This window comes from Felis catus, chromosome A1, assembly GCF_018350175.1.
Source record: "Felis catus isolate Fca126 chromosome A1, F.catus_Fca126_mat1.0, whole genome shotgun sequence".
NCBI classification, from domain to species: Eukaryota; Metazoa; Chordata; class Mammalia; order Carnivora; family Felidae; genus Felis; species Felis catus.
Window position 1 is genome coordinate 187,182,551 of NC_058368.1, and position 23,231 is coordinate 187,205,781.

At 39.7% G+C, this 23,231-nt stretch overlaps 1 protein-coding gene across 2 annotated transcripts in view; it reads left to right on the plus strand.

The window, feature by feature from the left end:
- Positions 1–23,231, plus strand: part of ATP10B (ATPase phospholipid transporting 10B (putative)) — a 334,425-nt gene that overhangs the window by 133,772 nt on the left and 177,422 nt on the right. For both annotated transcript variants that reach the window (XM_045035992.1, XR_006584372.1), the window contains exon 4: positions 6,421–6,481. In XM_045035992.1, coding sequence (XP_044891927.1) covers positions 6,421–6,481 — 61 coding nt within the window. The remainder of the gene's footprint in view (positions 1–6,420; positions 6,482–23,231) is intronic.

A 23,231-nucleotide genomic window follows, 5' to 3' on the forward strand; every position in this document is an offset into this window, starting at 1 on the left:
AATTTAAGAAAAAGGGCTGGGAAGAGGGAGAGATGGGCCTTTAAGCACCACAGGGGAAAGAACTGGCATCCCATTTTCATACCTATGACCATTTGAGAACCATCCAGCAATACTCCCCACCCCCCGTGGAAAGAATAACTATATAAAAGTAGGTATTTTTGGTTATCTTTCCAAATATATTCTCTATTTTCTTACTGAAGACAATTCTTTTAGTTGAGCATATTGCCCTCCATAGCCTTATTTAGAGTTATATGTGATCATGTGACTAATTTTGGGCCAATGAGATATAAGTGGAGGCATTGTATACAACCTCTGAGAAGTATTTGTGAAGAAATAGTTTTCCTTTGCACGCTCTCCTTCCTCCTACCTGCAATTCAAATGTGATAACTAGAGCTCTGGTATCCATATTGAGTCAGAAGAATGAGAACTAACCTTGAAAGTGGCAGAACAGAAAGTTAAAATTAGCCTGGTTTTCCTGATTACTCTATAAAATCCCTGAGTAGAAAGCCATGAAGTGCCTACCTCCAGACTTCTTTAAAACAAAAACAAACAAAAATGTTTAAGCCACTGCTATTTGGAGTTTTATGTCACATTCAATCACACCAAGTCCTCAGCACAAGTAGCTTACATGCCCCACCTGGTACTAAATCAAACTTAACAATGGATGGGGGGTAAACCAAAAGGACATTAGTGCCCTATTGCTACCATACACATTACCACAAACTTGGAGGCTTAAAGCAACACAACATTATTCATATTACAGTTTTATAAGTCAGAAATCCAACATAGGTCTCACTGCACTAAAATCAAGGTGTCAACAAGGGATGTCCCTCCCAGGAGGTTCTTGGGGAAAATCCGTCTTCTTTCTCATTCCGGTTGTTGGATGAATTTAGTTCCTTGCAGATATAAGACTAAGAGCTCCCATTTCTTTGCTAGTTTTTGGCTAAAGACTATTTCCAGCTTCTAGAGGCTATCCACATTCCTTGGTTCATGGTCCCCTTCCTCCATCGTTAAACCAGCAATAGTCGATCAATCCATCTCACATTTCAAATCTCTCCTAAGTCTTTTTCCAACACTGCATATCTCTGCCTGCATTTTCCACATTTACAGCCTACCAAAATGATCCAGGATAACCTCCCTGTCTTAAGGTCTGTAACCTTAAATTTCATCTTCAAAGCTCCTTTTGTAAGGTAACAAATTGACAGGCAACAGGCTCCCAAAGAGCCTGCACATTTTTGGATATCAGTCATAGTCTGAGAACATGAAGTTCCCTCAGTGTACCTTTCTTCTCCTATCAATTTAATATCTTGTTTCAGCTGTCCTCCTCACTTAACAGGTGTTATTACCCAAGAGGTCATCTATACTGGATGCTTGGGGTCCTTGGTAGCCTTGACCTAATCAGGTATCCTGGTCTCCTCCAATTCTCAGGAATAATACAGTGTATTTGCCCAAACTCCAAAGAAAATTGGGCGATGTGTCAGCTTCATAGAAACATGTAGTAGGTTTTTGATGGGCCAGATTGCAGGCCAAATTTGGTGAATACTGGGAGTTTTTTCCAAGAAGTGTGGGGTTGGGACCAGAGCTAATACTAGTATCTGTCTCAAACCTTCCTTAAAGTCTGCAGCTGAAAGGGCCTGGGAAACTCTGAAAAATTACTTAGGTCTACTGAGTAGGTTGCAAAGAGCAAGTTCCTTACAGATTGTTTCAGGTCAGATTTGAGGATAGGATTGGAAAATGGATGTATTCTACCCAAGGAAGTAATTTCAGAGAGAAGAGAAAGAAGGGAATAGATGCTCCTCCAAGAAAATGAGGAGATGGAGTACCATCTAAATTATCTGGATGGAGCTGAAGAAGTCTTCTGATTGGTAATGCTCTCCTTAAAAACTCATTATGGGGGCGCCTGGGTGGCGCAGTCGGCTAAGCGTCCGACTTCAGCCAGGTCAGGATCTCGCGGTCCGTGGGTTCGAGCCCGCGTCAGGCTCTGAGCTGATGGTTCAGAGCCTGGAGCCTGTTTCCGATTCTGTGTCTCCCTCTCTCTCTGCCCCTCCCCCGTTCATGCTCTGTCTCTCTCTGTCCCAAAAATAAACGTTGAAAAAAAATTAAAAAAAAAAACTCATTATGGTTTGGGGTGCCTGGGTGGCTCAGTCGGTTAAACATCCAACTTTGGCTCAGATCATGGTCTTGTGGTTCACGAGTTCAAGTCCCATGTTGGGCTCTGTGTTGACAGCTCAGAGCCTAGAACTTGCTTTGGATTCTGTGTCTCCCTCTCTCTCTGCCCCTCCCCCACTTCCTCCCTATCTCTTTTCTCTCTCTCCCTCTCTCTCTCTCAAAATAAACATTAAAAAAATTTTTTTTTTAAAACATTATGGTTTGATTTTTGTACTTTGTCCCTGATGCACTTGGAGGAAAGAGGCACTTCAGTGTGAGATCAATGGAATGTAAGCTCCAAGTGGACAAGGACCTCATCTGTCCTTTTTTCTTTACTCCCCAGCTCTCAGAGTCCTGCTTTTCATAGGTAGTAACAAATACATATTACATGAATAAATGAATGAATGCATTATTGATTAATTGGTAGACATCCAAGTCCCTCTTCAATCTTTTTTTCCCAGTAGTCAATGTGGCCTATGCTTAAAAGCTTATGCTCTAAAGTCACATGTGGATCCAGGTCCCACCTCTGCCATTTATCCTACCAGTGTGTTCCCTGGTAACTCAGACTTACCTAAGTCTGTCTCCTGTCTGTAGCATATAACCAATAATTACTACTTGACATTGTGAGGTTTCATTGAGATAATAGATAAATAGTGCTTAGTAAAGTTCCTGACAGTCAATGGGCATTTTCTCTTAATGTTAGTCCAAACCCTCTGGTAATGCCAAAGTGGTCTCCCCTTGATTGTCAAACTTTATTTCCAGGCTCCTATCTGCCATTGCTTGTGTCAGTTACCCTGTCCCTTTAGCATTTTATGCGCACATGTGAGTATATGTGCACACACATGTACATATGCAGATATCACAGGGATCAAAACCAATATCTTCTCCATGAAGCCACCTATTATGGCCTCAATCAGAAGTCATCTCTTCATTTTAGAATTCTTGGATGCTGATTAAGTCATTGTTGCATTTATCACATACCAATGCCTAGCACAGTGTCTAGCATATAAAAAAGGAAACTAACACATTTTGAACAGATGGATGGATGGATGGATGGATGGATGGATGGATGGATGGATGGAAGGAAACTTACGTTCTCTGGCAGCTCCACAGGAATTTATTTATTTTCGTAACCACTCTGGTCACATAGCGCCTGACCCACAGTAAGGGCTCAATAAATGTTGGTTGGATTGGGAAGAAAGGGGAAGAAAAATCCAAGAAAGAGAAAATCAAGACCAATGTCCACCTGGATCCATCCTCCTTTTCAGGGCATCCTGTTGAAAGGAGTTATTGAGGAGAGAAGCAGGGAGTTGACAGCCACTCTCTGGACTCTCTCCCAGGGCCTTTTTAGAACAGGAAAGTTAATTATGGAACCAGATTAACAGTTTCTTTTTTGATACAGTCAAAGTAAAACCAGCAGGATGCAATTTAGCTCTTCCCCACTTTCCAAATAGCAGCAAATTTTCATACAAAACAAAGAGACACTTGAATTGCAAATTACTTAGAGAATCAGCTAGCAACCCCAACGGAAGAATATTTCTTGCTACTTTCAAAACCAAGCTGTTGCCTTTTCAGGTTTAACCATGTAGTGGGACCTTCACAAAGGCCTGGGCGTCTTGCTGTTTCAACTCTGGGCCAAGTGGAGAGGAGGAGTGATTCATTGAGGTTTACTGAAATGGCACAGTGAGATCTTTTTGTTCACATTTTTCTCTTCTCCACATGGTCTCCAACTCTCAGATCACTGGTCTCAATTCACAGAATTGGGACTGACAATGTGTTCGCAGAGGTCATGTTATCCAAGGGTGGCAAGAACAAATGCCTACAAGGGCAGGCAGGGATGTAAATGACTGAAGCAACTGGTCAGGATATGCGGATGTGTCCACTAGGAAGTGGGTGAAGACTGGGATGAACCCATCCAACCGCCAGTGTCATGTGGGAATGCTGGCTCACTGTCAAGGGTCGCTAGATCTGACAAGTCCGTATTCTTTTCTAAGTCTGGATTCTTATTCAAAATATCCTTTGTAGCTGTTGCAATGGAAAAAAGTGCTATCTATTGGCTGGATACATCTTGTAGGCCACCAGTTTACAACTTCTAATCTAGCTCAACTTCTTCTCTTGATAGATGGAAAAACTGAGGTAGGGAGAAGGAAATCATTTATGAAAGTTCACCAAGTCACAAACTCTTCTGAATTCTCATCTTGTGCCTAGCTGATTATGCCATACAGCCTCCCTCAAGTCCCTCTCTCCTGCAGGACACAGGGCAGCTTTATTTTCAAAAGAGCTTTTAGAAAATTTGACTTTCTGATTCAAATAAATAAGTCCTATTTTTACAGAGGATTTGGAGGATGTATCAAGAATAAGGATATAATAAAATGAAATCGCACATGATGTGATTTTATTTCTGGAAGGACTGGAGCCTGAGGTGGGAACCTGGCTGGAAACAGGATACTTCCAGACATGGCCACTGGAGGGCAAGGTGGCATCTCAGTTGGGTTAGCCCCAAATAGGTCAAAGGAAAGTTAGGACAAGGGTTGAAAATGTCTATGTTTACTGTAGCCAGGTTGTTGGCAGAAATGAGAAAAGGAGACCAGATGGGGAATAGAGTGAAGGAAGGAAATACATCTAAAGGACTCAGATACCACTCAGATTTGGCCCGTGTCACCCTGTGGCAATGCACACAGTTGACAGTCTTTTTGATTTTTTTAAAAAAAATTTTTAATGTTTATTTTTGAAAGAGAGAGAGTGTGAAAGAAAGACCGAGCATGAGCGGGGGAGGCACAGACAGAGAGGGAGACACAGAATCCTAAGCAGCTCCAGGCTCTGAGCTGTCAGCCTCCAGTCCAATGCAGGGCTCAAACCCCTGAACCGTGAGATCATGACCTGAGTCAAAATCAGACGCTTAACTGTCTAAGTCACCCAGGTGCCTCTGATTTTGTTCAAGTGAAGCTTGAAACCTTATTTTTTTTGTAAGCTTTTTCAATGTTTAAATGTAGATCAAAAAAATGTGAATCAAACAAAACACATGGAGGAGTGGGATTGGGTTGTGGGCTTCCTCTTTGTGATCTCTGCTAAGTGACTCAGTGCAGATGGACAGGGCACTGCACAGGTCAGTCTGCTGAGTGGAGAGTTTGAAACCAGTCCAGCTACAGACCAGTAGATAAGGCTGGCATGAGGATGACTGAGAAAACAGAGATGGTCCATAGACTCAGTGCAGCAGTCCCCTGGGGAGAGTGGGCTTCAATCAGAGCCATCAGAGCCTGTCCAGAGCAGCCTGGACAGATCCTTGGGGGAGAAGATCTGCACAAATCCAAAACACCTACCATAGCCTTTTATACTGTATGTGTATAACCATCTTTACTTTGCTAAGTTAATATAGATTATCTCCCTTGGTAGCCCTGTGGGAGATTCATCCATTTTCTCAAAAGCAGAAATGTTAAAATCATTAAAGATAGCATTGAATGTGAAAATTCTTCCCATTTTACTGTAATGACTCACTGAATAAGTGGAGTGTAGCCTACAATGGAAGGAGCCCTTGAATTTTAGAGGTCGTGGACCTCCCCAACTTAACATTTTTCCAAGCTTCCATTTCATACTTTGTAAAGTGAGAATGAGGTATTCCTGACCTACCTTCCTGTATTAGTGAAGATTCTTGATTAGGAGAAACAGAAAACCCAGTGAGCTTAATCAAAAGCATGCATGTATTAGTTCACACAACTGGAAAGTTCAAGCATCTAAATCATAGCTGGATCCAGTTGCCCACACAATATCAGGGCTTGGTATCCATCACTCAGAACTGCAGACTTCATTTTCCTCATTGGAGCCAGCAGCTCCAGGTGCTTCCTCACCTTTCTAAGTACAGTCAAAAGAGATCTTCTCTTCCCCTACATTGTCCACTTGAGTTTTGGGACTGACTTTCATTGGCCTGCTGCAGGTCTTATGCTCATTTCTGAACCAGTTGATGTGGCAAAGGAGATGAAATGCACTGAGTGGCTGGGCCAGTACACATTTTATGAAACAATTAGGCATTTAGCTGGAGTCTCTGGGAACATGATGTACATTCCAGACCATAGCAGATACAGTGGTAGACTTGATTCCCTGATAGGAATAAACTGTTCTTATTGAAACAACTTCCTGGGAAAATATCCAGATCTGTGGAGTTTGTTTAAAGCTGGAACCATGCACCTGGAGAGAAGAAGGCAAAATACTTGATTACTGCCTGATGCCAAAATGAGATTGTATATTTTGTATATATTTTCTCTCTGTTTCTTGCAGCCTTGCCTTGATAAAAGGATTGGAACTGGTGACACTTGTTTCAATGACAACAGTGTGAATAGTGAGTAGTTTTTTCTGTTGTTTATTAGTTATAGAATATGGACTGCTCTCTGGTACCAAAATGAGCTTTATTAAACTACCATTCCTTCCTCCAATTCATTTAAACAAACATCAACTGGCTTCATTGTTAAATCGAATGCCAGGTATATGGCTTACATTTCTTTCCCCTCATCACTTACACACACACACACACACACACACACACACACACACACACACATACACACACCACAGAGCAATATAGGAACTGTCAACTTGCAGACCACTCAAGGTGTGTTCATGGCTGCAAATAACAGAAAATACAGACTCAAGATGGCTTGAATAATAAAAAGTAAAGCAAAGAAAAATGTTATTAGCACTCAGAACAAGAAGTCCTAAAGTAGGATAGGTCCATAGTTGGTTAATTGAGTAGCTCAAAAGTGTCATCATAATTTGGATTTTAAACTCTTCAGTGGGCTGTCTCTTTCATTTATTTCTTTTTATCAGCCTTTCCAGAAATCCCTCAATAGGCTTTTACTCATGTTCACTGGCCAGAAGCCAATGAACAAATACCCTGCTTGAATCAATACCTTGCAAAGCAGATGGGACCAGTTAGATTGGATTAAACCAAATCATGCATCCCTTCCTGAGGCTAGGGATAGGACCTATATCCTCTGAAGTACACGGTCACATAGAAGAGAGAATATCTGAACATAATTAATGTCTTGTTTAAAAGGATAAATGAAGGATGAAAAGTTATTGTAAAAACAATCAATGCTATCTGCTATAAGGCAATACTAGGCAAATCTTAGTGATATTTCCTGCAAGATGAAAGTTTGCATAGGTACCTAAGTTCTAAGGTGTCATATACTTCACTACTGGAGAAAAAGCAGGCACCCAGCCTTGGCTAACCTCCCCCAAAGTCACTGATAAATTGAAGAAATATTAGAAATATTTTTGACTCTGGATATAAAACCCAAGGCATTATTATACCATATGCAGACTGTTTCTCCAATTTGCATAATTATAAACTCCTCCTCAAAAACTAAGCATTGCTGCCAACTTAAAAAAAAAAAAACTACAAAGTAGTATTAAATATGCATTGCTAATTTGACTTTTTAATTTGTCTGGGATATTCACAAAGACATGAACAACTCTGTAGATACTGAGGCTTAATAAAATCTTCCACCTGTATAAAAAGAAATTGACAGGAAAAGCTAAAACCAAAAATTTGTTAAAGAATTTGACTTTATGTCTGAAAATTATCAATAAGAGATAATTCTATTAAAATAACTCCCACATTCACTATTCTGTATGTTGACTAACATTCAGGTGTAGCTCTTGTTTTGTTCAGCCAAAAGAAGGTAACATTTCCTCAGATGTCTCCATTCTGCTTTTAGTCACCTGTGAGCTATGTGTATTCTTATATTTGAATTTTATATGAAGTGATTGAGGAGATGCAAAAAGATCTTCTTGCCCCCAAATCTATTAGCAATCTACCTAAAATTTCCACAAAAACCCCTGACTTGGGCTTTGAAGGTCTCAGCTATAGTAAAAATATGCTATCTGGCCAAGTTATACTGTTTTAGGCTCCTCAATTTGAGTTCATTAGTTAGCCCCAGTGATGACTGAGACACAGGATACAGATGTGCATCCAGAGAAGTGCTCCTGGAGATAAATTACAAACCCATGTATACAAGCATAACTCAGAGATACTGGGGGTTTAGCTCCAGACCACCACAATAAAGCAAATACCACAATAAAACAAGTCAAATGACTTGGTTTCCCAGTGCATATAAAAGTTATGTTTAGGGGCGCCTGGGTGGCGCAGTCGGTTAAGCGTCAGACTTCAGCCAGGTCACGATCTCGCAGTCCGTGAGTTCGAGCCCAGCGTCAGGCTCTGAGCTGATGGCTCAGAGCCTGGAGCCTGTTTCCGATTCTGTGTCTCCCTCTCTCTCTGCCCATCCCCCGTTCATGCTCTGTCTCTCTCTGTCCCAAAAATAAATAAACGTTGAAAAAAAAATTAAAAAAAAAAAAGTTATGTTTACACTACACTATAGTCTGTTTAAATGTGAAATAGCACTATGTCTAAAAAAAAAAAAAAAAATGTACACACCTTAATTTAAAATACTTTATTGCTAAAAAGTGCTAGCCATCACTGAGCTTTCAAAGAGTTGTAATCTTTTTGCTTGTGGAAGGTCTTGCCTTGATGTTGGTGGCTGCTGACTGATCAGGGTGGTGGTTGCTGATGGTGGTTGCAGGTGAGTGGCAGTGGCAATTTCTGAAAATAAGATAACAATAAAGTTTGCCTCTTCAATTGACTCTTCTTTTCACAGTTTCTCTGTAGCATGTGTTTCTCTTTGATAGCATTTTACCCACAGTAGAACTTTTTTCAAATTTGAAACCGGTCCTCTCAAACCCTGCTGCTGCTTTATCAATGAAGTTTATGTAAATATTCTAAATCATTTGTTGTCATTTCAACAATCTTCACCACATCTTCACCAGGAATAGATTCCATCTTAAGAAACCACTTTCTTTGCTTATCCATAAAAAGCAACTACTCATCCATTCACGTTTTATCATGAGATTGCAGCAATTCAGTCACATCTTCAGGCTCCACTTCTAATTCTAGTTCTCTTGTTGTTTCTACCACATCTGCAGTTAATTTCTCCACTGAAGTCTTGAACCCCTCAAAGTCAGCCATGAGGGTTGGAATCAACTTCTTTCAAACTCCTATTCAAGTTGATATTTTGACCTCTTCCCATGAGTCATATTTTTAATGGTGTCTAGAATGGTGAATCCATGCCAATTTACCTTGCCTAGATTATCAGAGGACTCACTATCAATGACAGCTATAGGCTTATAAAATGTATTTCTTAAATAATAAGATTTGAAAGCAAAAATTACTTGGGCAATGGAATGGATGTTGTGTTAGCAGGCATGCAAATAGCATAAATCTCATACATCTCCACCAGAGCTCTTAAATGCATTCATTGTCAATGAGCAATAATATTTTGAAAAGAATATTTTTTTTCTGAGCAATAGGTTGTAACAGTAGGTTTAAAATATTCAGCAAAGCATGTCGTAAACAGACGAGCTGTCATTCAGGCTTTTTGTTCTTGTTCTTGTTCCATTTATACAGCACAAGCAAAGTAGATCATGCATAATTCTTAAGGAGCCTAGGATTTTCAGAATGGTAAACGAGCATTGGCTTCAACTTGAAGTTACCAGCTGCACTAGTCTTTAAACAAAAGAATTACCCTGTTCTTCTAAGCTTTAAAGCCAGGCATTGACTTCTCCTCTCTAACTATGGAAGTTAGAAATAGAATCTTCTTCTAACAAAGGGCTGTTTTGTGTATATTGAAAATCTCTTTTGTTTTTTTTTTTTTAGTGCAGCCATCTGTATTAATTACCTTAGATCACCTAGATAACTTGCTGCAGCTTCTACATCAGCACTTGCTGCTTCACCTTGACTTTTATCTCATGGAGATGGCTTCTTCCCTTAAACTTCATGAACCAACCTCTACCAGCTTCAAACTTCTGCAGCTTCCTCACCTCTCTCAACCTTCTTGGAAATGAAGAGAGTTAGGGCTTTACTCTGGATTAAACTTTGACATAATGGAATTTTGTGGCTGGCTTGATTTTCTGTCCAGACCACTAAAATTTCTCCATATCAGCAATAAAGCTCTTGTACTTTCTTATCATTCATGTGTTCACATGTATTTAATTTCTTTCAAGAACTTTTTCTTTGTATTTGCAATTTGACTGGTGCAAAAGGCCTAACCTTCAACCTGTCTTGGCTTTTCACATGCCTCCTTCACTGAGCTTACTCAGTTTTAGCTTCTGACTTAAAGTGAAAGACATGACTCTTCCTTTCACTTCAAAACTAAGATGCCACTGTGGGGTTATTAACTGACCTAATTTCAATACTGTTGTATCTCAGGGAACAGGGAGGCCTGCGGACAGGGAGAGAGACGAAGGAACAGTCAGTGGACGAGTCAGAATACACACAACATTTATTGATTGTTCGACATTTTATTGGAGTATGGTTTGGGCCACAGTAGTAACACCAAAGATTACTGCTCACAGATCGTCATAACAAATATAATAACAATGAAAAAGTGTGAAATACTGCTTGAATTACCAAAATGTGACACATATATACATGAAGTACGCAAATGCTCTTGGGAAAATGGCACCAGTAGACTTGCTCAGAAACCCAGGGTTGTCACAAAAGTTTAATTTGTAAAAACCACAATATTAGCAAAACACAATAAAATGAAAGTGGCAAAATGAGGTATACATGTATAAATATATGTATATGTATCTATATATCAAAGATTATGTGTAAACACAACACACATATGTACACTGTTACATAAGTGAATTCCTCTTAAATTTTTTTCTTAATGTTTATTTATTTTTGAGAGAGACAGAGACAGCAAGCAGGGGAAGGGCAGAGAGAGAGACAGAGAGAGACAGAATCCAAAGCAGGCTCCAGGTTCCAAACTGTCAGTACAGAGCCTGATGCAGAGCTTAAACTCATAGACTGCGAGCTCAAGATCTGAGCCAGATTCAGACATTTAACCGACTGAGCCACCCAGGCACCCCTTAAGTGAATTCCTTTTAATGAAAGCTCTTCTGTAACCTGTTTTTTAAACTTACAATATATTACAGACATCTTTACATTGCAGTATATGTGTATTTGTATACACATAATTTTTCTTTTTACCATTAATTAGTATTACATCTCCGGAACGAATGGCAATTTATTTACTCAATTCCCTATACAAGTATATTAGTCATTGCTAGTTTCTAGTGTTACTGTTTTAAATTACACCAAATATTTTTATGCACAGGGATCTTTCTCCATACATATGGTTATCTTTTTAGTCAAGTTCCTAGAAGGATGATTGCTGAGTTAGTGAAAGCTTAACCAGCTGTGTTAAAGGGAGAGTCATAAAGGGCTAGAATCTTGGCCCTGGATATGGTCTATCAGATCACGGGCCCTCTGGGGGGTTCTGGGTATGCCAGTAAAGCCTTGAGCCCCTACAGAAGGGAGAGGTGAAATGACAGGGGGAATAAAATGGGGACAAAAATGCATGAACTATGAACGTTTTTAATGCCACATTTTTATCTTTTGCTATAATGAAACAATAAGGGAAGTACTGTTACAGGCCATCATACTTATGGTTATGTTTACTTGAGTAGTATGTATCAATCTTTTGTCTAGACTGTAAAGTCCCCATGGGTAGAAGCTGGGTCTGGTTTTCTTTTGTTGTTCACTAATATGTGCTGAATGCCTGACATTTATTGTGTGTGGATGTGTTTGGGGGAGGGGGGTTAAAGAGTAAGTTAATTACATAGAAAATATTTCATGATGGAAGGGATTTGGAAGGAAGCTCCTAAAGAGTGAAATGCTAGGGACTCTATTCTCTTCCCAATCTTCTACCCAATGCCCAATATGACTTTTGTCTATATACTCTCTATCCCATAACAGTGGAAATGGAAAGCCATACAACTGCAGATGCATCCACTATATTAGGGCAAAGGATGATTCTGTCTCAGGAAATAGTGTATAAAACAAGTTGTTACACATGAGTCATCCCTATCAGTCAAGATTTATCTTTAATGTAAATCACTCAACCACTGACCTTAGTAGGGTCAACCTATTTTCATGACCAGCATTTGATTTATTTTTACCTCTTACTTCCCTTTCTAAACAAGGTGAGTTTCTGTGAGATTATGAAAATCAAGGGAGAAATGGACTTAGAGATGTGAATTTATACTAAATTCTAACCATTGCAACATTCTATAATGTGCCAGTTTGACTTGCCCCAAAACACACTGGAAAGAGATTTTATTCTTTCCATAAATGATACTTATTTGCCTTTTCTCTTTCCGAAAATGTTTCCTGTCACATCATTCAGGGTTTTATCTAAGCTTCTTGAAGTCTTGTCATCCTTCCCAGAGCAGTGAGGTAGTTTTCATGCTTCCTAACTCACTTAACATTTGTCTGCTCTTCTGTGCCCAGCCAAAGAGCAAGCTAAACAGAGACACCCTAAACCCATCAGCCAACTGACAACTCCATAGATTCCTGGACTTGAGAGTAGTATTAACCCTCAAAGTACTTCAACTATCCTTGAAGAAAAAGAGAGATTGCTCTTTGGCTTTTCAAAGTGAAGTCTGGAGACCAACAGCATAAGCATCCCCTACTAGCTTCTTAAAAATCCAGAATCCCAAACCTTATCTCAGATGTAATGTCATATTATACATTTCTCAAGACACTTGGGTATTTGGTATGCACCTTATAGATCTAAAGGACAGTCTCTTGGGTCCGTTCTCCCTGATATCTCTCTGTTTCCAAAATATCTCCCTGTTTTAGGCAACAAAATGAAGCATGTGTAAAGTATGGAATAACTAAAAGTGCATTACTTCAATAACTCACACCATTATGTTAGGCAAGAAAAATCTTCCATACTAATTTAAAGGATATTTTCTCTATTAAAAAAAAAAAAAAAGACTACTTAGTCCTGAGAGCATTTCATTATTTTCAAAGCAATTTACTCCCCATTCTCTCATTTGTTCTAAATAATAGTCCTACAAAAAGACCAAATCATGGCTAAAAATGAAGGGTAAGAGGGACGCCTGGGTGGCTCAGTCGGTTAAGCATCCGACTTCAGCTCAGGTCTGATCTCATTGTTCATGAGTTTCAGCCCGCATCAGGCTCTGTGCTGATAGCTCAGAGCCAGGAGCCCACTTCAGATTCTGCGCCTCCCTCCCTCCCTCTCTCTCTCTCTCTCTGACCCTCTCCTGCACGCTCGCTCTCTTTCTCTCTCTCTCTTTCTCTCAAAAATGAAAAAACATTTTTTTTAATGAGGGGTAAAAAAAAGAAAGTGATCTTTGGTGCTCTCAGACTCTCCTTATGAACTTATCTCTTATCTCTTATGGTTTCCAGGACTCTCTGACTCTAAATCTTACTTCAAGCAAAATCTATTCTTGGAATAACACACAATGCTAGCCATTTATTATTTTCACAGATTTGTTCTAACAATTTGTAGTCCTATCTCTCAAGATGAAAGAAAGTCTTGGTCTCCCATTAAAGGAAAATTACACGTGAGAAACTTGAAGAGATAAGAAGTATTGACTGGATCAGAGTTGGCAAGTAAGTTTCATATAAGCAATTGAGAGCTTCCTGGAGTTCTGTATTAAAAAGGATTCTGAGGCTGCATCTGGGTTAACCAGGGGAGAAAAAAACGGGATCAATCAGTGATATCTGCTCTGGGTATGAACATAGCCATACATCAGCCATATAATGTTTCATACTAACATTTACTAAATCTTTACCCGCCATTCATTGTCAAGCTTCTCGTATGCTGTCTTAGTTATCTATTGCTGAGTAACAAATTACCCCAAACTTTGGTAGCTTAGGAGAATAACATTTATTATCGTATAGTTTCTGAGCATCAGGACTCTTTGAGCTGCTTTCCTGGGTTCTCTGTCTCAGGGTTTCCTATGAGGATACAATCAAGGTATCAGCAGAGGCTACAGTCTCATTCAAAGGCTAAGTTGGGGAAAAATTCAAGATCACTTATGTGGTTATTGGTAGCATTGAATTCCTTGAAGGCTCTTGGCCTCACCATAGGGCAACGATGCAAGAGTGAGAGAGAATGTTAGGAACAGTGAAGTCACAGTATTTTTCAACCTAGTTAGAGAAATACTATGCCATCACCTTCGCCTGTTGTACTCATTAGATACAAGCCACTGTGTCCACTCAAGGGAAGGGTGTGAATACTAGGAAGTGGGAATCACTGGGAGCCCTTTTACAAGCAGCCTGCCATAAATGCCTTATCCCATTTAATCTCCACCATGACCTCTTAAGATATGTACTGTTATTATCCCATTTTTACAAATGAGGAAGCAGGCATAGAGAGGCAGTCATTTATTCAAGATGATCTAGCTGATAAGGGAGAGCGCTTGGATTTTGAATTTAAAGCTGATGTAATGGTTACTAAGCCTTTTGCCATCTCTAGAATGACTCTACAGAGTGGTCCTCAAAATGTTTTGACCATGAACCCCTGAGTTAGCAAAAACTCAGAATATACCCTTACTATATGTATATGTATTTATAAAGTACATCTTAATCTATAATTAAATATGAGTTAAGCTTACTTTTAATAGTGATTGTGAATAGAAGTTCTTTTATCCATACCACCATGGGTTGTCTTGCCCTCCCCTGGAGTCACCCCCACACTGGAAACTACCAAGCTAACACCCTTTCAACTGTGGCATTCTATGATCCATGACTCCCTAGTGGACAGTCCAGTGGGCTGGTTGGAGATACAGTGTGAAGCTTCTCCTGTCTAACCACTTAAAAAAGGAAGAAACTGGCTGTCATTCTCTTCCTCACCCCATGATAAATGTTAGGAGAAATGTTGAATGAGTAGGAGTATTACCAATTCCTTCTTCTTACTTAGTTTCGTCAAGTCACTTAAGAAAGAATATTGCAGGATTGGAGCAGACTTCTCCCAGCTCAAAACTGTGGGGCTTCACTATGGAAGAAAAAAAAATGCTTTTAAATCTTCTTCCTGATCAGACATGAGAGGTGGGGAAAAGTGCAGATGTAGTTTTCAACTGAGGCTCTCTGCTTTATAAGGAACAATTTATTATTGTCTAAAAATTACATGTTTATTTTAAACAGGTAATTCATTCACATGAAAAACATGTTTAATGCATTATGACTATTCAGTGATAATTAAGCTTTCCCCATAGCTGTCCTCAACCTCTCTGCTCTCTTCCCCTAATATAACCATTTTGTGTGTGTGTATCCTTCCAGTGAGAGTCTGTGTCCATTCACATATACGTGTGGATGCCCACACTTTTTTTTTTGTATTCCAAATGTTTTGTGCCTTAATGTTTTTTCAATTATTTTTTCTTGTAGATGGTGTTACATTAGTACACAGAACATTTTCTTATCCTTCGTTTTTTTTTTTAAATATAATTCATTGTCAAATTGGCTAATATACACTGTGTAAAATGTGCTCTTGGTTTTTGAGGTAGATTCCTGTGGTTCATTGCTTACATATAACACCCAGTGCTCATCCCAACAAGTGCCCTCCTCAATGCCCATCACCCATTTTCTCCTAACTCCACTCCCGCCCCCATCCACCCTCAATTTGTTCTCTGTATTTAAGGTCTCTTGTGGTTGGCCTCCCTCCCACTCAGTTTGTAGCCAATTTTTTTCCCTTTGCTTCCCCCATGGTCTTCTGTTAAGTTTCTCAAATTCCACATATGAGTGAAAACATATGATATCTGTCTTTCTCTGACTGACTTATTTCATTTAGCATAATACCTTCCAGTTCCATCCACCTTGCTGCAAATGGCATGATTTCATTCTTTCTCATTGCTAAGTAGTATTCCATTGTATATATAAGCCATATCTTCTTTATCCATTCATCAGTTGATGGACATTTAGGCTCTTTCCATATTTTGGCTATTGTTGAAAGTGTTACAGTAAACACTGGGGTACATGTGCCCCTATGCATCAGCACTCCTGTATCCTTTGCATAAATTCCTAGCGGTGCAATTGATGGATTGTAGGGTAGTTCTATTTTTAATTTTTTGAGGAACCTCCACACTGTTTTCCAGAGTGGCTGCACCAGTTTGCATTCCCACCAACAGTGCAAGAGGGTTCCCGTTTTTCCACATCGTCTCCAGCATCTATAGTCTCCTGATTTGTTCATTTTAGCCACTCTGACTGGCATGAGGTGATATCTCAGTGTGGTTTTGATCTGTATTTCCCTGATGAGGAGTGACGTTGGGCATCTTTTCATGTTCCTGTGGGCCATCTGGATGTTTTCTTTACAGAAGTGTATATGAATGTCTTCTGCCCATTTCTTCACTGGATTATTTGTTTTTCAGGTGTAGAATTTGGTGAGTTCTTTATAGATTTTGGATACTAGCCCTTTGTTGGATATGTCATTTGCAAATATCTTTTCCCATTCTGTTGGTTGCCTTTTAGTTTTGTTGATTGTTTCCTTTGCAGTGCAGAAGCTTTTTATTTTGATGAGGCCCCAATAGCTCATTTTTGCTTTTAATTCCCTTGCCTTTGGAGATGTGTTGAGTAAGAAATTGCTACACCTGAGGTCATAGAGGTTTTTTCCTGCTTTCTTTTCTAGGGTTTTGATGGTTTCCTGTCTCATATTCAGGTCCTTCATCTATTTTGAGTTTGTTTTTGTGAATGGTGTGAGAAAGTGGTCTAGTTTCATTCTTCATGTTGCTGTCCAGTTCTCCTAGCACCATTTGTGAACAAGACTGTTTTTTCCATTAGATATTCTTTCCTGCTTTATCAAAGATTAGTTGGCCATATATTTACGGGTCTAATTCTGGGTTCTGTATTCTGTTCCATTGGTCTATGTGTCTGTTCTTGTGTCAATACCATACTGTCTTCATGATTAAATCTTTGTAGTAGAGGCTAAAGTCTGGGATCGCGGTGCCCCCCACTTTGGTTTTCTTCTTCAATATTAGTTTGACTATTCGGGGTCATTTGTGGTTCCATACAAATTTTAGGATTGTTTTTTCTAGTTTTTGGAAGGATGCCCGTGCAATTTTGATTGGGGTTGCATTGAATGTGTAGATTTCTTTGGGTAGTATTGACATTTTCACAATATTTATTCTTCCAATCCATGACCATGGAATGTTTTTCCATTTCTTTGTGTCTTCTTCAATTTCCTTCATAAGTTTCCTATAGTTTTCAGCCTACAGATCTTTTACATCTTTGGTTAGGTTTATTCCTAGGTATTTATGGTTCTTGGTGCAATTGTAAATGGGATCAGTTTCTTGATTTCTCTTTCTGTTGCTCATTATTGGTGTGTAAAAATACAACTGATTTTTGTACATTGATTTTTGTATCCTGCGACTTTGCTGAATTCATGTATCAGTTTCTGCAGCTTTTTGGTGGGGTCTTTCGGGCTTTCCATGTAGAGTATCATGTCATCTGTGAAAAGTGAAAGTTTGGCTTCTTCTTTGCTAATTTTGATGCCTTTTATTTCATTTTGTTGTCTGATTGCTGATTCTAAAACTTTCAACACTGTGTTAAACAACAGTGGTGAAAGTGGAAATCTCTGTTGTGTTCCTGATCTCAGGGGAAAGCTCTAAGTTTTTCCCCATTGAGGATAATATTAGCTGTGGACTTTTCATATATGGCTTATATGATGTTTAAGTATGTTCCTTCTATCCCAACTTTCCTGAGGGTTTTTATTAAGAAAGGATGCTATGTTTTGTCAAATGCTTTTTCTGCATCTTTTGACAGAATCGTATGGTTCTTATCTTTTCTTTTATTAATGTGATGTATCACATTGATTTGCAAATATTGAACCATCCCTGCATCCCAGGAAGGAATCCCACTTGATCATGGTGAATAATTCTTTTTATATGCTGTTGAATTCGATTTGCTAGTATCTTGTTGAGAATTTTTGCATTCATGTTCATCAGGGATATTGGGCTAAAATTCTCCTTTTTTTGTGGGGCCTCTGTCTGGTTTTGGAATCAAGGTAATTTTGGCTTCATAGAACAAGTCCAGAAGTTTTCCTTCTGCTTCTATTTTTTGGAATGCTTGAGAAGGATAGGTATTATCTCTGCTTTAAATGTCTGGTAGAATTCCCCTGGGAAGCCATCTGGCTCAGGACTCTTGTTGGGAGATTTTTGGTAACTGATTCAATTTCTTCTCTGGTTATGGGTCTGTTGACATTTTCTATTTCTTCCCATTTGAGTTTTAGTAGTGTGTGGGTGCTTAGGAATTTGGCCATTTCTTCCAGGTTGTCCAGTTTGTTGGCATATAATTTTTCACAGTATTCTCTGATGATTGTATTTCTGTGATGTTGGTTGTGATCTGTCCTCTTTCATTCATGATTTTACTTATTTGGGTCCTCTCTCTATTCTTTTTGAGAAGTCTGTCTAGGGGTTTATCAATTTTGTTTATGTTTTCAAAAAAAATTCTTTAGTTTCATTGATCTGTTCTGGTTTTTTTTTATTATTCTATATTGCTTATTTCTGCTCTGATCTTTATTATTTCTCTCCTTCTGCTGGCCTTGGAATTTTTTTGTTGTTCTGATTCTACTTCCTTTAGGTGTTATGTTAGATTTTGTGTTTGGGATTTTTCTTATTTCTTGTGATAGGCCTGGATTGCAATGTATTTTCCTCTTAGGACTGCCTTTGCTGCATCCCAAAGCGTTTGGACTGTCGTGTTTTCATTTTCATTTGTTTCCATATATTTTTTAATTTCTTCTTTAATTCACTGGTTGACCCATTCATTCTTCAGTAGGATGTTCTTTAACCTCCATGCCTTTGGAGGTTTTCCAAACTTTTTCCTGTGGTTGATTTCAAGTTTCATAGCATAGTGATCTGAAAGTGTGCATGGTTTGATCTCAATTCTTTTATATTTATTGAGGGCTGTTTTGTGACCCAGTATGTGATCTATCTTGGGGCATGTTCCATGTGCACCTGAAAAGAATGTGTATTCTGGTTTAGGATGAAAAGTTCTGAATATATCTGTCAAGCCCACCTGGCACAGTATATTATTCAGGGCCATTGTTTCTTTATTGATTTTCTGTCTAGATGATCTGTCCATTGTTGTAAGTGGAGTATTAAAGTCTCCTGCAATTACCACATTCTTGCCAATAAGATTGCTTATGTTTGTAATAAATTGTTTTATATATTTGGGTACTTCCAAATTTGGTGCATAGACATTTATAATTGTTAGCTCTTCTTGATGGATAGACCCTGTAATTATTTTATAATGCCCTTCTTCATCCCTTATTACAGCCTTTAGTTTAAAATCTAGTTTGTCTGATATAAGTATGGCTACTTCAGCTTTCTTTTGACTTCCAATAGCATGATAGATGGATCTTCATCCCCTCACTTTCAATCTGAATGTGCCCTCAGGTCTAAAATGGGTTCTCCTGTAGACATCAAATAGATGGGTCTTGTTTTTTTTATCCATTCTGATACCCTATGTCTTTTGATTGGAGCAGTTAGTCCATTTACATTCAGTGTTATTATTGAAAGATCTAGATTTGGAGTCATTGTGTTATCTGTAGGTTTCATGCTTGTAGTGGTGTCTCTGGTACTTTGTGGTTTTTGCAACATTCCACTCACAGAATCCCCTTTAGGATCTCTTGTAGGGCTGGTTTAGTGGTGAAGAATTCCTTCAGTTTTTGTTTGTCTGGGGAAACTTTTATCTCTCCTTCTATTCTGAATGACAGGCTTGCTGCATAAAGGATTCTTGGCTGCATATTTTTCCTATGGAGTGCATTGAAAATTTCCTGCTACTCCTTTCTGGCCTGCCAAGTTTTAGTAAATAGGTCTGCTACTATCCTTACATGTCTACCCTTGTAGGTTAAGACCCATTTATCCCTAGCTGTTTTCAGAATTCTCTCTTTATCTTTGTATTTTGCCAGTTTCACTATGATATGTCTTGCAGAAGACCAATTCAAGTTATATCTGAAGGGAGTTCTCTGTGCCTCCTGGATTTTAATGTCTGTTTCCTTCCCCAAATTGGGGAAGTTTTCTTCTATGATTTGTTTGAGTATACCTTCTGCCCCTTTCTCTCTCTTCTTCTTCTTCTGGAACTCCTCTGATATGGATATTATTCTGTTTCATTGAATCACTTAGTTCTCTAATTTTCCCCTATAGTCCAGAATTTTTTGTCTCTTTTTCTTAGCATGAACTTTTGCCATAATGTTATCTTCTGTCACTTATTCTCCCCTCTGCCTCTTCAATCCTCACTGCCATAACCTCTAGTTTATTTTGTACCTCATTTACAGCATTTTTTAAATCATTCTATTTTTCAGTTCCTTGATCTCTGCAGAAGTAGATTCTCTGCTCTCTTCTATGCTTTTTTCAAGCCCAGTGATTAATTATATGACTATTATTCTAAATTCTTGTTCAGTTGTATTGTTTATATATTGATCAATTCTTTAGCTGTCATTTCTTCCTGGAGTTTCTTTTGAGGAGAATTCTTCCATCTCATCATTTTGGCTAGTTTTCTGTCCCTTACAGGTTTTAAAAGCTTGTTATGTGTCCTGCACCTGCGAACACTACTATATTAAAGAGGGGTCATACACTGTCCGGGGCCTGGCCCTTCAGGAGGGATTTTTTGGAGTGTGTTACTTGCTCTCTGTTGTTGTGACCTTGGTTACTTTATCTCCCTACTTGTAGTGATGTTTTGGACCCTCCACCAGGTGTGCTTTGATTTGTTCCTTGAAGCAGCCCTGGAAAGGAAAACAAACAAACAAAAAACAAAAACAAACAAACAAAACAGAAATACCAGCTACAAGCAAACAGGTGGAGGCATTGCTGATGGAAGAGGCCTTATCCCATACAAAGAGAGAAATGACAGGGGTGGGGAAAAAGAAAGGAAAATAAATTGACCAGACAGAGAAACTATATGGCTTAATCCAGAGATAGAGAAAGGAAAATAAAGAAGGTGTAGAACATGTATAAAGAGAATAGACTAACTGTGTCTGCTTAAACAAACCAACAACCAGAGTAACCTGATTAGAGGAGGGAAGAGGTAGGAGACAAGGAAGGAAGAATATATATATGACAAGAATTATCCAAGAATTAAATCAGGCAGTGCAACAGAACTGGTCTGGAGTAGGAGCTAACAGTTTGTCAGCATCACTCCCGCTCTTGTAGATAAACAGTTACCAGGCATGGAGGGAGCATGATTTGGTGTAGTCAGGACCCACCTCCACTGTGGGCCCACTGTCTGTTCCCTGAAGCCCACCTTGGTGGTGGTGGGGAGAAAAATGGCGACACCCCTGTCTCTCCTCCACAGACCAGGTATCCCAAACCACTCTGTCCAAGCCATCCTCACTGTGCCCCCCGGGTGCAAATGAGGTGTTGTATCCTGCTCTGCTGACTCCCGTGCCTCCCTGGTGCTTGGCTGGGATTTAAACACTGATGTCTTAAAGACTCCCAACCCATGAGTCCCGGTTCCAGGGAAGAGTCGCCCCACCGCCTCACAGTGCCACACACAGCGTTTGTCCCACTCTGCCAACTCCCGTACCTTCCTGGCCCTCAGCTGGGACTTAAACCCTGATGCCTTTAAAGTTCCCACTCTGTACACCCCAGTTTCAGCCACTCAGTGGCGCCCAATAGATGGTCTCTGGCTGGCAGGCACAGGCAGTCTTTGTCCTTTGAAAGCTTATATACCTTCTTCCCACAGCACTCCAGGGAGGGGATTGCTTACTCCCACTGAGGACTGTGCCTCTGAACTAGTTACTGAACCCAGGACTGGCTCCCCTCCTCCCTAGGTGCATGAACCGGGCAGCCAGCCCCAGTCCAGAGGAGACCCTGCAGTTAGAGATTGGATCCTTTTCCATCCTGGCCCGTGGTTTTTCTTTTATAGTCCTATGCTTCCTCAGCCTTTCTCTCTCTTCCCTTTGTCTCTCTGCAGAAGGGGATCCCTCCCCTCCATGCCTATTCCACCCATTTTATTTCTCCCAGTTTGCAATCACAGACCTATGGCCTGTCAGATTGCCCCAGTGGGTCCCTGCAGACATCTCTGTCACTTTGCCGCCCAGACTCTTGGAGTTCAAAGTCTTTTGGATTCAACACCGCTGTGTTTGAGAGATGAGGGAACTTCAGATCCCCCTATTTCTCTGCCCTGTTGGCCCCTTCCAACTTTCTTATCCTTCTTAATGGCCACATAATATTCTATAGTATGAATGCACAAAAATTTATGTAACCAATCCTCTGTATATGGACACTTAGGTTGATTCCAATTTTTTGCTCTTATAAACAATGCTGCAATAGATATGTCTTTTACAGAATTGTTTGGGAAAGCATTTGGCTTTCACTGTTGGGTCTAATAGTTTTTTTCTGCCCACTTGACAATTATGTAGTTATTTTTTTCACCAGGTTGGGAAGTAACTGAATAATAGGGACATATAACTGCCTTTGTGTCTTCCAGATAATTCTCTGACAGTGCTCCCCTTGCTCTAATATTTGATACCTTATCTGAGTAAGCCCCACAATGCTACTAAGAGAAAACTTGTATGTGATTTCCCTGGAAGACTAGAGAAACTAAGGCTCCATCTTCCATTTGTTAGTCTCCCACTACAGTCCCGGGAAACAAGTATAAGAACACTGACACATACTAGCTAACCGAGGTTTACCATGATGGTATGGGTATAGTGGGAGAGCTGCACCTTTCAGGTCAGTGTATTAGTACTGTGTGGGCAGTTCCCCAAATCAAGATACTGTCACCAGAAAATAGGGATTTCATGCTAGCTAGGCACAAACCATAGGTGCCCACTCTGGTGTGTGTTCAAGCAGACCCTCTATCAGCGACCCTTTATGATTATCCCTTTTATAGCTCTGAATTACCGTGCCTCTCTAGTCCTCTTTCTACAGCAAGCCTAGATGATCTCTAACATACCACCCATCTGAAGCTTTCCCCGACTTTGTGATTTGTCATCACATATGGGGGAGGGAGGTGTCAGACTCAGGCATCTGCCTTTATTTTCTTTGGTCCCGATCTTGTCAGATCACTCAGAACTTGCCAGATGTGGAAATCTGGTCCTTCCTCTTGCCTTCCTGGCCAACTACATGTGGAAATTATTCACAGATGACCAACTGAAATGCCTTCTGAACACATTTTTGCTCTAATTTTCCAATCTGTATTCTGGCAAAGGTGACAGACACACACACACATATACTGAAATCTCAGCCTGAGTTCTGACTGGGCAAGATTTTTGACATGTGAA